Genomic DNA, 16,228 nt, shown 5'->3' with positions numbered 1-16,228 from the left:
TCTGCGTGTTGTATAAGCCCCAATCTTCCCGCACATGACACAAAAATGTGAAAAAGCTCTGGCGAGACAATTGTGTAATTAGCGAAAAGAAAGAAACCAGAAAACGTCGGCATAGGGATCGTCTGAAAATGCCAGACACAAAAAGATCTAAACGCCTATTCACAGCGTCACACATTTTTAGCTCTGCCATCCCGTTCAATTGTCTGCAGATGCCATTGGTGGTAATCCCAATCGAGGAAAGCAGCTCACTTCATCTTCAGCTCTGCTGCTTTCGACTGCCGCATCTGAAATTGATTTATGGCATTACTGGTCTTTAATATTTGAATGCTCTTCAGGAAGGTGTTATACAACTGGGGGACTTAATGTGCTCTGTGCATTGTCAATAGCTTGGATTTTAGTTTTTGTTTTAGATTACATTGTTTTGTGTTTGTTGAATGCAGAATGATGTTTAAAGATTAAATGGCATTATTTATTTTTTGTTAATGGTAAATCAATGGTAATTATCAGGGGTATCTGTATCTGATAGTTTTTTTTTATATGAATTCTGATACGATGGCTTTAAGCGAAATGATTGATTTTTATAATATATTGTGTGCTAATCCTATGAAAGAGGCTTATACAATGTATCTTATACAATCCATTCATTGTTATTTGACAAGGTATCAATGCTTAGCATTTTTTTAGCATAGATATATAGGTACTACTTTTATAAAACGATACAATTTTATGTAAAATTAGTAACAATAAAGTGTATTTCAGCTTCGCCAATTTCGTATACTGAATTAATTTCGTTTTTGCCGCTTCAAACCGCAGATCACTAATTGCCTCGAGATTGGCGCTGATGATTTGGCTCGTGGCACAGAAATTGATTTTGTTCCTACCTCGCTGATGTATATAAATGACTGACAGATCAGCTTACTATTTTGACATATCGAGTCTGGAGTGGAAAGTTTTTAAAGTCCTAGCCACGCGTCTCAGCCCATCTCCCTACAAGCTGCATTCATTTGGTTAACTTGGAAGTTCTGGTATTTCTTATTTGTCTCAACTGAACCGACATCTGCTAATTGGCTAGCTAAATATTGGCATTTTGTCAAGCTTTGCTAATCGAATTAGAAGGTGTTATTGACAATCGTTAGCAACGATCGAGAGCTGAATTCCAGTGCTAAATTCGCATAAACAAAGGGCAGATTGGATCCGCCAGGCTGCAATTGTTCTGGGACCTGCAAATGGAATTGGGGTGCTAATACTGATCACGAGTTTGGAAAAACCACAATGCTTCTATCGAACGAGGCGAATTCTGTGGAACATAAATGAAATATTTATAGATATATAAATATAAATTAAATATTTATAGATATATAAATATAAATTAAATATTTATAGATATATAACAAAAAATTATGTAGGCATTTAAGAAGGAGGAATATAAATCGCATTTTTTTGAATTTCTCTTGTACGCTATCCGACTTTTAGAGATACGTTATGAAAAGGATTTTTTACGTTTTACGTTTATTTCATTTTCGAAACAGCTTGCAACTTAAGAATTACTTGGGAAATGTGATCACGAACCTAAGACATGTATTAATCCGCCTATCTAACCTATCCTGAGAAGCCCACAGATGTTTTGCTCGGAAAGATTACCCGATTTAGTGCAGTTGGTATCCACACTTTATTATTGTCAATGGCTGTAAGCACATGTACTTGTCGCATTACAGCAAGATTACACATAAGAGATCATAGGATTAGTAGTATTAGCAGTATCCCACTTGATGTGCCTGGAAGAGGAACACCACTAGTGACGCAGGCGGGGATCGGTGGGCTGCGTCCATTATATCACCTCTGGGTGAAAGTGATGATGGCATACGCGAGGCCTGGCACCGATACGAGTATCGCGAGTTGGCGAGTATTTTCCTGTATGTGGCACACAGGGTGTGCGCGCTCACCCGCTGACACGCCCCGCAACAGCTTGTTGGGGCAAATATGAGCTAGTGCCGCAGTTTTGCATTTCTGCCTGCAAATATTTCTTTTCAATTATCGATTTTCGTTTGCCTGCTCCTCGGAGGTGTGTGTGTGGTGTGGAAAAGCACAGCACTTCCTCGTTGCAGTCGCCTGTTTTTGCGATGCTTCATTTGCCGCTGACTTTGGACTAGCACTGTGGGCAGAGAAATCGCGCAAATTTGGCGAATGCCAAACGCCAAACTCCAAAGGCCTGTCATCGATTAATGAATATTCATAAATGCGCCGAGAGCAGCCGCTGCCCCTCGGAAATTGTGCCACACGAAATTAAGAGCAATTGCTACTCGACTTTGCGGTTGCTGGTTTCCAGCGTCGGTGGCGAGGTGTATGCAAATATTTGCCCTGGCCGCAAAAATTAAGTACGAAATGGCAAGACTGCCAGGCGGCACACAGGCAAACACTTTCCAACTGTCGCAGCATCCGCCAGCAGCTGCCGCTCGATTGAAGTTGAAGCAGAAGTTAGAGTTGAAGCTGTAGCTGAAGTTGAAGCGATTCACGCGGCAGCAGCACCCGCACCAATCCCACTTCCAATTCCAATCCGAAGCCCCAGCTTCCACCCATTCCCAATGCCATTACCAAAGCCGAAGCCCATGCCTCGCAGCAGTGTAACACTGAAATATTATTTTGGTACTTAAGATACATTTTTGAAATACACAAAATGTAGGATGTGTACATTTAATTTCATTTTTGACAAGTAGCTCACAAATTCACCATGCTGAAATATTGATATGTGTACTAGATACATACACATGTGATGAGTTAAGTTTCTTTCTGTGCATCGGCGTCTTGACGGCAACAGTAGATACAGATGAAGAAATGCTGCCGCTGCTCCTTTCACTTTCAATTCGTGTGCGAATCGAGAGCAAAACGGACTTTTAGCTCCGCCAAATAGCAAGGGGCAGCAATCAAAAGTAAATAGAAGAAATCCGCCAAAAAAGCCGATGCCGGATGAATCATCTGAAAGCGTCCGAAAGCGTCTGAAAGCGGCAGCGGATGTTGTGTTGACCGCCTCGCGGTTTCCCAAAGGCCATTCCGCTGGCTTAGGCGACACAAAAGTCATCGACGGCTGATGCCATCCGTCGATGGTTCGGTATACCGGGTAAAACCCGTACCACCCCGTTTTAAGATCAAGGCTTCCCGTCCAGCCTTGACTATGAATTGTTAAGTATCCACTGCTTTGAACTGCTCGGGTGTGATCGCTCGAGTGGACCCACCAGACAACAAATGAACCATTGTGGGGAGCGATTTGTTGGGGCCTTTAGTGAGTTGTCACACTTCAACTATTGAACTCAGCACAGGCAATTGTGGGCAGATGCAGAAGGTCTGTCATCTTGAAACCAGGCGATCTTTGTGTGAGTCTCTTTCATATATCAATTAAAATGTAATCATCCTAGTAAAGCCATTGTAATCCATTTCCACTTTATTCTTATTTATCCGCTCTAGATTTATATTATTTTACGAGTAAAGGCTGGACTTCTGCGCTTAATTTGGTTCAATCTCCACTGGGTAAGTGTGGTGTCAGTTGGACAAGGCGCACACGCTGGCTTGTGTATGTACATTTCAATCATATCAACTGCAATTAGCTGTCACGGTGTAGTCACAGCCTGTCACAGTCTGTCAAAAGATATTAAATGTTGCGACGCTTTCGTGAATTGCGGGTTCTGCTTTTCAGTTTTTTTCTGTTTTTCTGGCTATCTGGCTAGTGGTGCTCCGCTCAGCGGCCAAAGGCATTGGGAAAATATGAACTGAAAATGTTTAATTGGCGGCTGTCATGTTTGGCCGGCAACAAAAACCGAAATAAAACGATGGTGCTTACTATTGGCCATGGCGGCCAATGATGCTTTACGACTTCATATCATAATTGCAGCTAGGAAAAGGGTGGCGAGGAGAATCTGAAAGGGGGAATGTGTACACCGAAAAAAACCACTTAAAATAGGTCTGACGGATCCTATTTAATAATAAATTAGTCTTTTTGAGCTGAACTCTTTTATTTCAATTTTGAATAGCATCTTTAAGAATAATACAATTTTCATTTAACAGTAGTAGAATTAGAAACTCCGTACTCAGAAGGCGGAAGGGTCCTATGCTGCATATTGGTCCCTGTTCGGGCGCCATTTGTACAAATTTCGAGTATTCACTAATATTTCATTAATAGTTTCGGTGTACCGGTGTACGAACGTCTGCCGGCATTAAGCAATAATTTGTATTATTTGTACAATGCGGTGGCTGTTACAGTACTCCAGCTCCCTGCTCCCTGCTCCATCGGACCGGTCGCCCCCCCACCCCCTTTTATATCTTTTGCGCCCGTCTGTGCATTTATTGTTGCCTAATCGACGCACGGCCAGGGGAGTGGGCAGAGGGGCAGTGGCAGAGGGGGCGTCAGCGGGATGGAAGACAGCTGATTTTTCCAGTACCGCTTCGCCGCAGCTTCGTCGGAAGAGCAGCTGCGGCGCTGCGACTGCGCAGTCGCTCGAAAAGCTCGCGCTCAGCTTGGCTCAGCTTTTGCGCCTGCGCAGACCGTTCAGACTTCTTTGAGACGTCGCTCGGGAAGGTCGTGTTCGCGCATCGTTCCGCTCAAGTTCGGCTCAGCTTCGGTTCGCGCTCGTATCTGTGCAGTTGTATCCCCAGAGCCATTTGGCCGTGATCGCGATCGCTGTAAGTGCCACTGTGTGAGTGCGCAGGATTGAGATAAAGCCCAGGACTCCAGGCGAAACTTGGCCGAAAACTGCAATTAAAGTGGCACCAATAATAGCTGAAATTCAAGAGATAGAGCGAGCGATTGTGAGTGCTACGGATTGGATTTGGCTTGCAGTTGCCTGCAGTTGCAAACACCGTCCCCCGTCCCCCGTCCCCCGCCACCCCCTTACCCAACAAACTGCGCCTGACAGTGAAAGTGATTTGATTTTGCAATTGGAGTCGCAATCGCCGCTGCTGCTGCTGCTGCTGCGCTGCTGCTGTTGCTGTTGCGAGCGACTTTGAACAATATTTCTGCTTGTTTGCTGATCCGATCAGCCAGCAGCAAAAAGCGATCAAAAAAAGCATTTTTGCTTTTATTATTACTCTCGCCTCAACCGAACGAAACAAAACACGGCAAAACAATAATGAAAAGTGCAAAGAAAACAGCCCAATAAATTGCAGGCAATTTGTAATCGGTATCCTAATACAATTTCTTTCTCTCATTTCGCACAGTACTGCCACTGTGCCCCCTCCCCCAATTCAGCAATAAAAATTGGATTAATTCTCAGCACACTTCAAATACAGCCTCGCAGGTGAGAAGCAACATTTTGATTAAATTCGCTTAGTTAAGACCCGCAAATTGACGCTTTACGATGGTTGGCGCCTCCAGCGGTTAAATCATTTGGACGTTGCAACATTCGCACAGCTCACGAACCGCAGAAAAAGAAACTACTCAGTTATGGTGCAAAAGTAAAGCGTCATTATCTAATAAATCTTACCATATACTCGCACCACTCTGCCAAATGCATAAAACGCAAACCTCATGGCGTGGTCGTGGTCGCTTGCAAAATGTGGAAAGTATTTGCGCTTAAATGCTTGCAAAATGCCTGGACACATAATCCACCGCATTCGATGCATCAGGGTGTCCCGGCAGGGTAGTGCTCGTGGTTTTGGCATAACACCTGCCGTATAAGTTATACATACGTATATGTATTTCGATCATTCCAGACAGCTAGAATCCGGTGTAATATGGTTTTAGTTGCTCTTACTGCATGCAAATGTAATTTGGGGCACAGCTGGCTAGCAAAACAGGAAAATTTATTTCATGTAAACCTATATATATTGTTTCTTATTGTAAAATATGATGTACTTCACGTACCAAATTCGTGTAAACCTAGACATACACATATCAAAAGATACTACTAATTATATTACTTAAACCAAGCTTAGAAGCATTTTTTCAAGCTAAAAGTTTTCAAGTTGTGACATCAAACATGAACTTCAAATGTCATAATTGATAACCCAAAAAACAATGTCAAAATGCGGTCGATTACTCAATGCGTTTGCACATTAACAGCTTGATAATTATTGTATAACCGACACTGACTTGGAATAATAAATAGGTTGGCCCGAAATGGTTGAAACAAAAAACCATGTCAAGTCGCCAATAAAACAAATAAAAGACAACGAAATGCAAAAAGGAAAGAAGCGAGAAACCGGAAAACATAAATAATGAGCCACATACAAAAGTGCGTAAAAGAAGGGCAAACGAAATGTGAAATGAGTCAAAAGGCAAAAGGCGAAGTGGGGAAAAGAGAGGCGCATCGTCTTAGCCCCAATTTGGTTAACTGCAGCTTGGGCCACAAATTATTTGGCAACGTTTTTATGGCTCCGTCGATTTCTTGTGTCGACTACACAATATACTTTCGTACTGCTGTCTGTGTGTATAAGTATGACATGGACTTCATTATCAGCAACACCGAACGCCGAACGCCGACGCTGCCTTTTTATTTTTTGGTAACATCTCTTTACCTTTACGTTTTCCTCAAGTGGTTTTATTTTGTTTTATTTTGCTTTTTCAATATAGGGCTGGCTTATTGCATAAGCGGAGAAACTCGTATTGCTCTGCTCGGCCTGCTCTCTGGAGCATGCTACTGTATATACGTACATATACTCGAATACTTAAAGGTGCCATATTTATGTACATATATGACTTGGCTGAGAACTTTCTTTCCAGCAGCCCGACACAAATAACTTAATTTTGGGAGCTGCTGCTGTGCCCCCTTAAATCCGGTTAGGGATTTGGGACCCTTTTCGTCGTGTAATAAAATCCGAAAAATACGACCAGGCGCTGGAAAACAAGTTCCGCCAAATTGTGACCATGGCCATGGATTTCTTGGCTTCATTCGCCTTGCTTTTATTTTCTTTTTGATGCTTTATGTAAATGTTTTTCACTCGCTTACCTTCTTTGTGCACTCTTGGCTTATGTAAGCCAATCGAAATGCTTAAAAATTGTTGCTGGATTCATGCAAATGATTTCCCAATTTTTGTTTTCATCATTTTTTCTTCTCCGCTTCGAGTTCAGTTTATTATGCATTCGGATTGTTTGTTTATCGGCTTGTTGTTGTTAATTGGGCGGTCTTTTTTTTTTTTTTTTGGTTTTGAGGGGGAGTTGAATGCAGTAGCTACTGGCTTTGGGCCACCTTATTTAAATCTGAACGAGCTTCACCTCCGGCAGGCGTAAGTTTGTGACCTGAGTCTTTTGTTTTTTCCTCACAAAATTTCCCCCAAACTTCTTGCAGCCGTTTTGATTTGTATATATTTTTCTGACTTGGGCAAGTTTGTTGGTTAGATCTGTTGTTTTTTTTCGGTGGAAATTTCGCACAAACATCTCATAATTTGGTTTCGACGTTGGTTCGAAATTCCTCCCCAATTTTCCCTCTTCTTGTCAAGTTCGTTGCCTACGTTTTTCAAGAGGATATTTTCATAATAATTAATATTTTACAGCACGGCACGAGTCATTAGCACGAAATTCTCCAGAGTTTATTGCGCTTATCTAATAGTCAGTCGTAGCGCTCTTACAATCCATTGATTAATTTGGCTCATGAGCCGTGTGCTCCTGTCTCGGTGTTAGTGGCGCTAATTGCATAATCATCAGTGGTGGTGTTGTGTGCGCGATTTGCATGCCATGCTACACATATAAACCCATTAGCTTTTGTTTTTGCTGTTGCCATGGTCTACACTCGGCCACTTCTTAACACTCTACTGCTGCTGCTGCTGCTACTGCTACTACTGCTACTACTGCTGCTGCCGGTGTTGACTTAACACATTCGTAACAATTGCGCATCAGCCTACGTATGGAATAATAATTAACACTCCGCAGTTTGCTTGAGTGTGTGTGTGCAGGGAAGACGTCAGAGGTGCCATCTTCTGGCCATCGATTGATTATGTGGACGGACGGGTGTGTTGAAACGCTCTGGGTTGCGGCTTACAACGGCACTTACCTTACCCAACTTTCGGGGCTCTAATGTGTGTGTGTATGTTATCGTTTGTTGTCGCCTCTGTTTTGGGGCGGACTGAAATGTGCCAATGGCACGACACCGATTTCCAACTAATTTGGCTTTGGCCAGGCCAAGACGAGCGCAGCTGTTTGACCCACTTGAGCGATGGGTGGTGGTGGTGGTGGTGGTGGGAAAGTCAAATGGGTTTAACCTTTCGGCTTGTGCAAACAATTCGTAATTGCAAATGGTAGCAATTCAAAATAATTGAGCAAATCTATTTTAATTCCACTTTGCCAAGACGACAACCGCCGAAAGTGGCTTTTGGATTGGAAGTGGGAGTGGATCGGTGGATCGGTGGAGAGGAGCGGCTATCAATTTTGTGGTTGCTGCGATCGTCTCTTGATTGCTAGCTTAAATAAATGTAAGCGTTTAGCCAATGAAAAGTTGGAAAAACTTGAAAAATGGGTTTGCGTTTTTCTGTCGAAGAAGTACAGTAAGTGCTTGCTATAGTCAGTTTTAATTAACCATGATTTTCGCATAAAAATTCAAATTACTCAAATGTATTTGATGGCTTCATTTCCTGAAAATATAAGTATTTTTATAGAAATTAAAGTTTGTTTTCGAACAGAAAATATATTTAATTAAAAGTTGTTAAAGGAAACTAGCTTCGGCAAGCAGATGGTTATATACCCTTGCACAAATATATAACTAACTAATTCTATTTACATTTCACATTGTACATACGTACTCTTACATTCATTTATTTAAAAATATACGCATTTTTTGATTTCGAGCCCATTTGGAAGTCTGTGCTATGCTTACTAATTTTGTTTATGGCACCAGAAATAAAACTTTGTTTACAATTAAAGCAGAGGCATTGTACGCGGCGGTTTTCTTTTAGGAGCCGCTAACTTGGAAATGGCATGAAAGCAGTTTCATCTCTTTTCATTCGGTTTTCCTAATTTATTAGGCAAGCGCCTGGGTCCCTCCTCCATAATTTACCCATTTTTCCCCAATTCAACAAAATGCATAAAAATTTCCTTAGCCGCTGGCTCGGCTTGTCTCGCATTTTCTTTATGCGCAACTCATCAGCCAGCCACAAACGGGAGACAACTAAAATGACAACTTTTGGCTGCGCTTTTGTGTTGCCATTGTTGAAGATGTTGCCGATGTTGCAGATGATGTTGCTGCGGCTGCAGCCATTACCATTGTCATCCGGGGCATTAGCCATTGTCTTCGGCGGCGTGGAGAATTCATTTGTCGTGAATTATGCGTGGCCAGATAAAAGAAAAGTCTTTCTGGCTTGAGACGCATAATCGAGTGCCCAAATGCAATGAGCGTTGGACTGTCGCATCTGCATCTGCATACGCAACTGCAACTGCAATCAGCTGCTGCTGCTGCAGCTGCGGCGGCTCATTTAAAATGCATTTATCTCAATTACAAGCTGAAAAGCAACAAAATCGCTTGCTTACAACGAATTGGAAACGAAACAAAGTGAACGACGCATTGTTTGCAGCAGAAAAAAACTTTCACTGCCAGCGCCGAACTAAAACAAAAGTTATGGACTTGCGGGCGAGGGATACGTGGAATCGGGGCTCTATGTGGCTTCAGCGACCCTTGCCGTAGGTTCCAGCCAAGTATTTTTAATTTAAACAAATAAACTGAAAGCGGAGAGCACAACAAAGCGATTGTAAATTATGCGTAAGAGCCGCAGAAAGAGAAATGGCCGCAGAAAGCCAGTTTCCGGCGTCCTTCACTCAAGGCCGTTTCCATATGCCATATGGAAACAACACGCATGCTTATTGTTGCTGCTCTGTGCTGGTGCTGGTGATCATAATTATGAGGATGGTAATCACGATGATGGGGCAGCTGTCAGTGAAGTGCAGGCTTACGTAACCCGATCCAGGAGAGATCCAGTGGGCCGGACATGGGCTCATGGATCGGGATTAACCCGAACTTAGCGTCCGAACTGTCCGAAATGTAAATTGAGTTTTGCAACGGTTGCATCACGGTGCGTCAGCAGGGAAAACATCCGAGAAAAAGCAAGAGCCCAAGCTGGCAAAACCTGTTAAGTCGCCAAAAAATATTTCATAACCACCGTCTATACATAAAGTGTCCGCAAAATGTGTTAACCATTATGCAAAGCTGTCGAAGCGCCGAGTCACGTTTTCGGGAGGCAACTTCCTGGTACATCGGAATCGGAAAATCGCCAGCCGGCGCAGATCCACACCGCAGATCAAGTTCAAAGTGTCAAGTTTGCACAAATTTAAAGGAAGCGCTCGCCGGAGCGGCAAATAAGCAAAAACCATTCGCCGACCAGCTGCTCCGTGGTGCTTGAACTCCAAATGAAAGTGAAAACACGCCGACTTCAACTGCATCGCTGCCGAGCAGGGCAAAAAGCTGGCTAACTCTTACTTTCGATGGCTGAACCGCCAGTTGACTAGCACTGTTTCCCAATCGGACTAGGAGTTCTGACCCTGGTAGAATACTTTAGTCACAAGACACATGATGTTTCATTTAAATGAAATAGCAATTTATAATAGCAAATTCAAATATTATACAAAACTCCATCGCTACAAATATATATTTTAGTTGCTCTAAACAACTCTATTTCAAAGTGAAGTAATCAATTGAATCCGCCCACTTAGGAAAACCAATTATTGTCAAGGTAGTAGATAATTTCTTAAAATATTCTTCAGTCTTTTTGAATTCAGCACGGCTTAAAAGAAAGAGCAGTCAAACAACCATCGACTTTCATATTTATTTTCCCGTTTAATTTGTTCCGTAATAATGCCTTGCAGAAATCCCAATATACCTTCAATGCAGGCGGGTACAGGGTACTGAACTGCGATTCGTACTTGCTTTTAATGCGCTGTTCACTGCATTCATTCATTTCCTTCTATCGTTAAACGTGAAACGTAAAAAGAGAAGGGGGAGAAAAGGCCAAAAATTAGACAAAAAATGCGCAAAAAGTAAAAAAGAAATTAAATAAAATAAAAACACTGCTAGCAGCCAGGCAGCTGCTGATGATGGTTTTTCCAGTTTTCCGAGCTGCTTTTATCGCGGCGACGGGTTTCCAAAAACCCAGCTGTGACATGTGTGACCAAGGAAACGCGTGTTGCAGTGGCAAGTGCACCTCTGCTAAACGGGTTTTCGGCCAAATTGGTGATTTAAAAGTCATTTACTACGGAATTAATGGGAATTTAATGCGCAAAGCGATGATTACAGCAGTCATTTTAGTACTCGAGCTGGGCTTACACCCACTCCTAATTGCCGAAATAAACCGGTCCACCACTGATAATGTTTGTGTTTATCCGTTGCAGCCGTTGCAGGCAATTAAGGAAGTGATTCGTGGCCAGAGCTCCTCGTGGACGTTGTCGCGATGCGGTGCAGCATGCAACCGAACGAAACCGCCTGAAACGCCGCTGTTAAAGCGTCAACAGCAATTGAAATAATTGCCATTGGAGCAGCACAGACCAATAACCGCCGGACCCACGAGCACATACCCAAACATCCCACCATCGCCAACGCCAACGTTGTTTGCAACCCATCCCAGCACCCGGACCAATTCAACTGGCAACGAAACCGGCAACTTGCCACACGAGCTACCTACCACTGAGCTATCGGCGGCAGGCACACAGATTGCCGCAAATCCAGCTGAATTGTAACAGAGCCGCCGCGCCGAGCCGCGCCGGAAAATCAGAAAATCAGAAAATCGGAAAATCCCAAAAGCCGATACCCAGGCCAAAATCCAGTGGGGAGATCAATGAACGCAGCACGCAGCTGACAGCACTTGGAATCCACTTTTGCAGCAGAGCAGCCAGCGGAGCGTAGGAAAAGCGAAACGGACCAGCTTACTTGGGACCGGATCGGATTGGGCGGCATTCGGTGCGTTCAGCGTTTGGTTTTCAAGTTCAGGCGGCGCTGAGCAGGAAGTTGTGCGGCTGCACCTTAATTGGAGCCAGTGTCATTACCACCACCCGACAACCACCATTCACCGCCGCTCATCCTGCTCGATGTAAGATGTTAGTGGCCACCGACAGAAACAATACCTACCCCACCACCATCAGCCGGAGCACACGCAACACGTGGAGATGGAGCCGTCTGGCGTTGGCCGTTAGTCTCTGCGCCTACTGCTGCTGCGCCTCGTCCGCTGCCACGCCCACCACCTCGGTGACCACGGCCGCCCTCCTCACCGGCCACCAGCTGCTGCCCTGGCAAACGGCAGCGGCGACGGCGGCGTCGGCGGCCACCACGCCCTCCACCGCACGCAATCTCTATGCGCCGCACCAGAGCTTCAGCCGGCAGGACGACATCAGTTTTAAGGACATGCGCCAGCGCAACGATGGTACGGTGGTGCAGTCCTTCGGTTCCTATCGCACCGCCCGTCAGTTTGGTGGCTTCTCCACCACTGCCCAGCGGCGATCCGACCCCGCCGTGGAGATCATTCCCGCTCCATCCGTGGAACTGCCGCAGGGTGAGCTCATCACGGTGCCCAAGCAGTTGGTGCCAACGATGCCGGAGAATGTGACGCGTCAGGGTCGCCGGCGCAACTACATGTACATACCGCTGCAGACGGATTCGGATAATGGATCCACGGCGCTGTTGCAACTGCGTCCCAGCCGGAACGCCACGCTCTCCACGCTGGGACCTCCGGCCGATGGAGTGGCCGCCGCGGCCCATGAATTTGGCGCCGAACTGGCCATCCAGGCTTCTGGAGGGGAGCAGCAACCTCTTGCATTGGAACTGGGTCCCGAGCGAACTGAACGCAGCGATCTCCTGGCTGCCGCGAGCTCCACGGACAAGCTGGAGTACGCCGAGCCGGAGAACACCAGTCGTCGGGTGGGCTTCCAATTTCCCAGCTACAGCCTGAAGCCCGCCAGTCCCTTCCACCCGCAGGCCTACCGCGAGGACAACCCCATATTCGGGGACACCAGTGCCGGAGGCTATGAGCCCCAGCCGTACAGCGAGGACGCATCGCCCGTTCCACCGCCCACTCAGTACGAGCAGCACGAGACGCGGCACACCCGGCAGCTCTACTTTGACTCGGACGCGGCATCCTCCAGCTTCGAGTTTCCCGGCCTGGTGAGCAACTCCAAGCCGCATGGCATCAAGCTCTACCGCGACGACGTGACTAAGTTCGGGGACATCAATGGACCGATCACCGCACTTCCGCAACAGCGACCCCAGAGAGGCTTCTACTTCGGCGACACTGAGTTCCGCACTGGTCCTCCTGCTCCGGTCCGCCAGTTTGGGCCGCAGAAGAATTTCCAGGAGTACGTGGGACCCAGCGAGTACCAGGGAACCCGCAAGAGCCGCTACTACCCCTACAAGTCCTCTCGCAGTCCACGGGTCGTCTTCCCCACCAACGACAACGTGGGCACCACCGGACCCAGTGGACCCGCCGGCGGCAGCAGCGGTCCCTCCGGAAACGGAGTCTACTTCAGCGACAACATTGCTTTCAGGTAAGAAATTAAAGCTGTTTCCTTATATTCATCTGTTGAAGCAAAGCTCCTTCGAATATCTTTGATATACATATTTACGTAATGGCTTGCTTTCGAACAGGGACCAGAACTTTGGCATCAACGAACTGGCCGCCGTGCAGGATGTGCGCAATGACTACAGTCTGCAGGAGCTGGACAGCGCCTCGGAGGCGACCAGCAGTCCGCAGTCGGCGAGCACGTTCAAGGAGAAAGGTAAGTGGCACGTCCCCGAACCGATCTCCACCCCTCCACCCTCCACCACCCGCATTCGGTAGGGCTTAGGAAGGGGTCAGTCAGCTGCTGGGAAACTGCTTGCACTAGGCCACGTAACCCCCCTCCCTCTCCCCTTCACCAAGAAAGTCTAGAATCCAAGCCAGAACTCAGACACGCCCACACAGAACACCCCACCCGAACACGAGAACATACCGATTGCAACTTCGATTCCCATTCGACAGTCGACATCACAACGGACACGGAGTGCCAGCACCGGGGCGGCACGTGCGAGTTCTTCCTGGGCTGCTGGCTCTCCGGCGGCCTCATTCAGGGCACCTGCGACGGACTGCTGCGCGGCTGTTGCCACCGCACGGCCAAGTCGGCCAATCTGGGCAGCTCGGACTTCGTCGGCAATGCCGTAGATCTCACCGATCTGCCGCAAAAGAACTACGGACCCGTGAACAACGAACCCAGTGAGTGTGGCAGCCTCAGATCGGTTGAAAGACAAATTGATTGAATCCAATCCAAGCACGTGCACACTAAACCCCAACCCGAATCCAACCCCCAGTACCAATTACCCAGAACCATGTTCCAATACTCAATTGCCAGTATAATTAAACGGCGAAATAGTTGAGAAATAATTTGCATGCCACCCCTAACAATTTTCGTATGTTTTGTAGTTCGTTTTGTTATGTACTCGTAGTTATGCACTCGTAACTCGTAACTCGCATTTGTTATTGTTACACTCTTGGGTGGTTTTCAGTGCCTAATTAAGCCGCATGTGGACCGAAGATGCCACTAACCACGCACGCCACTTAATCCAAGCAAAAGCCACCCGCGAAGGAGGCACCTCCCACCGTCCATCGAATAAGAGACTGCGGAGATATACGAAATAAGTTTAATTGCCCGGCATGAGCATGTTTATTACCACAGCACGCTAATGATAATTAAGCCATATATATTAAGCCACATAGTTTAACGGCATTACGCTCCACGTCCGAGTCTAGGCCACGACGAAAAAAAGACCTCAAGTCCCATCAAGACGCTACGACGACTCGACTCTAGAAAGCTGATCTGAACCCGGCAGCTTGTTTGCCTAACTGCTTGCTTGGTGGTCGCCCCGTTGTTAATGCTTCCACTAACCCGATCCCAGATACCCAATCCCCCTATGCTAAGAGATCCCGGTGCGTGGTTCCAACTCATCCGACTCTTTTCCCTTTCAGGCTGCGGCATTTCGCTGGCCAAGCAGACCGCCCAGCGGCGCATTGTGGGCGGCGATGATGCGGGCTTCGGCTCCTTTCCCTGGCAGGCCTACATCCGCATCGGCTCCTCCCGGTAAGCATCCTGGCGTCGACTTCCCTCTACCTGAAACTAAGTAGCCCACGATTTTCCCCAGGTGCGGAGGTTCGTTGATCTCGCGGCGGCACGTGGTCACCGCCGGTCATTGTGTGGCCCGGGCCACTCCGCGCCAGGTGCATGTCACGCTGGGCGATTACGTGATCAACTCGGCCGTGGAGCCGCTGCCTGCCTACACCTTCGGCGTCCGCCGGATCGACGTGCATCCGTACTTCAAGTTCACGCCGCAGGCCGACCGCTTCGACATCTCCGTGCTGACGCTAGAGCGCACCGTGCACTTCATGCCCCACATAGGTAAGTTTTTCCGGAAAATTCCAACAGAATGAGTGATCTAATAATCATTACAACTTAATGAACTTATATTTGTTTTAACTTCCAGCTCCGATTTGCCTGCCTGAGAAGAACGAGGACTTCCTGGGCAAGTTTGGCTGGGCCGCCGGCTGGGGAGCTCTGAACCCGGGCTCCCGGCTGCGTCCCAAGACGTTGCAGGCCGTGGATGTCCCCGTGATCGAAAACCGGATCTGCGAGCGCTGGCACCGGCAGAACGGCATTAATGTGGTCATCTACCAGGAGATGCTCTGCGCGGGCTACCGCAACGGAGGCAAGGACTCGTGCCAGGGCGACTCCGGAGGACCTTTGATGCACGACAAGAACGGGCGCTGGTACCTGATTGGTGGGTGTTGACAGATGGACAGAACTGCTAGGAACTATTATTAACTAACATGATTGATCTCCTGCAGGTGTGGTCTCTGCTGGTTACTCCTGCGCGTCCCGCGGCCAGCCGGGCATCTATCACAGCGTCAGCAAGACCGTGGACTGGGTGTCCTACGTCGTCGGACTCACGATGAACATCTAATTTATTCTCATCAGTAAATAGCAATCGCAATCGCATTCGCACCTGCCTGCTAAGTGGGCCACAGATTGTTTTGTACATAACTCACTTCATTCTGCTCCTTGCTCCGCTTCCGATCCACGCCGCCTAATTTATGGTTACACAAGAAATACAATTTAGCTTAAGATATAAATTAGCGCAGTACAAGTTAGCAGTTAGGACTCTTAGTGTGTATCTATGAGATACACGCGTGTGCGAAATATCTGCAAACACATAAGCCTTAAATTAATTATAACTGATAATTACGGTTTAATTTACTTAGTCATATGCGCTGTTATGTAATTTTAAAACTATTTATGAACTCCATTTCG

At 46.7% G+C, this 16,228-nt stretch overlaps 1 protein-coding gene across 4 annotated transcripts; it reads left to right on the top strand.

The window, feature by feature from the left end:
• The first annotated feature begins 4,536 nt into the window (after positions 1-4,536).
• On the top strand, positions 4,537-16,223 carry LOC6528683. Of its 4 annotated transcripts, XM_039370752.1 has the most exons (9): positions 4,578-4,797; positions 5,206-5,285; positions 11,297-13,438; positions 13,539-13,669; positions 13,912-14,142; positions 14,893-15,004; positions 15,066-15,319; positions 15,405-15,698; positions 15,766-16,223. In XM_039370752.1, exons 3-9 carry the CDS (start codon positions 11,997-11,999, stop codon positions 15,879-15,881), a joined length of 2,580 nt encoding a protein of 859 aa, XP_039226686.1. In that variant the 5' UTR covers positions 4,578-4,797; positions 5,206-5,285; positions 11,297-11,996; the 3' UTR covers positions 15,882-16,223. The 4 variants fall into 4 exon arrangements, with proteins under 4 accessions (XP_015054306.1, XP_039226685.1, XP_002089725.2 ...); XM_015198820.2 differs by lacking the exon at positions 13,912-14,142 and having other exon boundaries at positions 4,537-4,671; positions 15,766-16,221; XM_039370751.1 differs by lacking the exon at positions 13,912-14,142 and having other exon boundaries at positions 4,537-4,797; positions 15,766-16,221.
• The last annotated feature ends 5 nt before the right edge of the window (positions 16,224-16,228 follow it).

This window comes from Drosophila yakuba, chromosome 2L (assembly GCF_016746365.2).
Source record: "Drosophila yakuba strain Tai18E2 chromosome 2L, Prin_Dyak_Tai18E2_2.1, whole genome shotgun sequence".
Lineage (NCBI taxonomy): Eukaryota > Metazoa > Arthropoda > Insecta > Diptera > Drosophilidae > Drosophila > Drosophila yakuba.
Note: the sequence above shows the minus strand (reverse complement) of the source record. Positions and strands in the feature narration are given on the sequence as shown.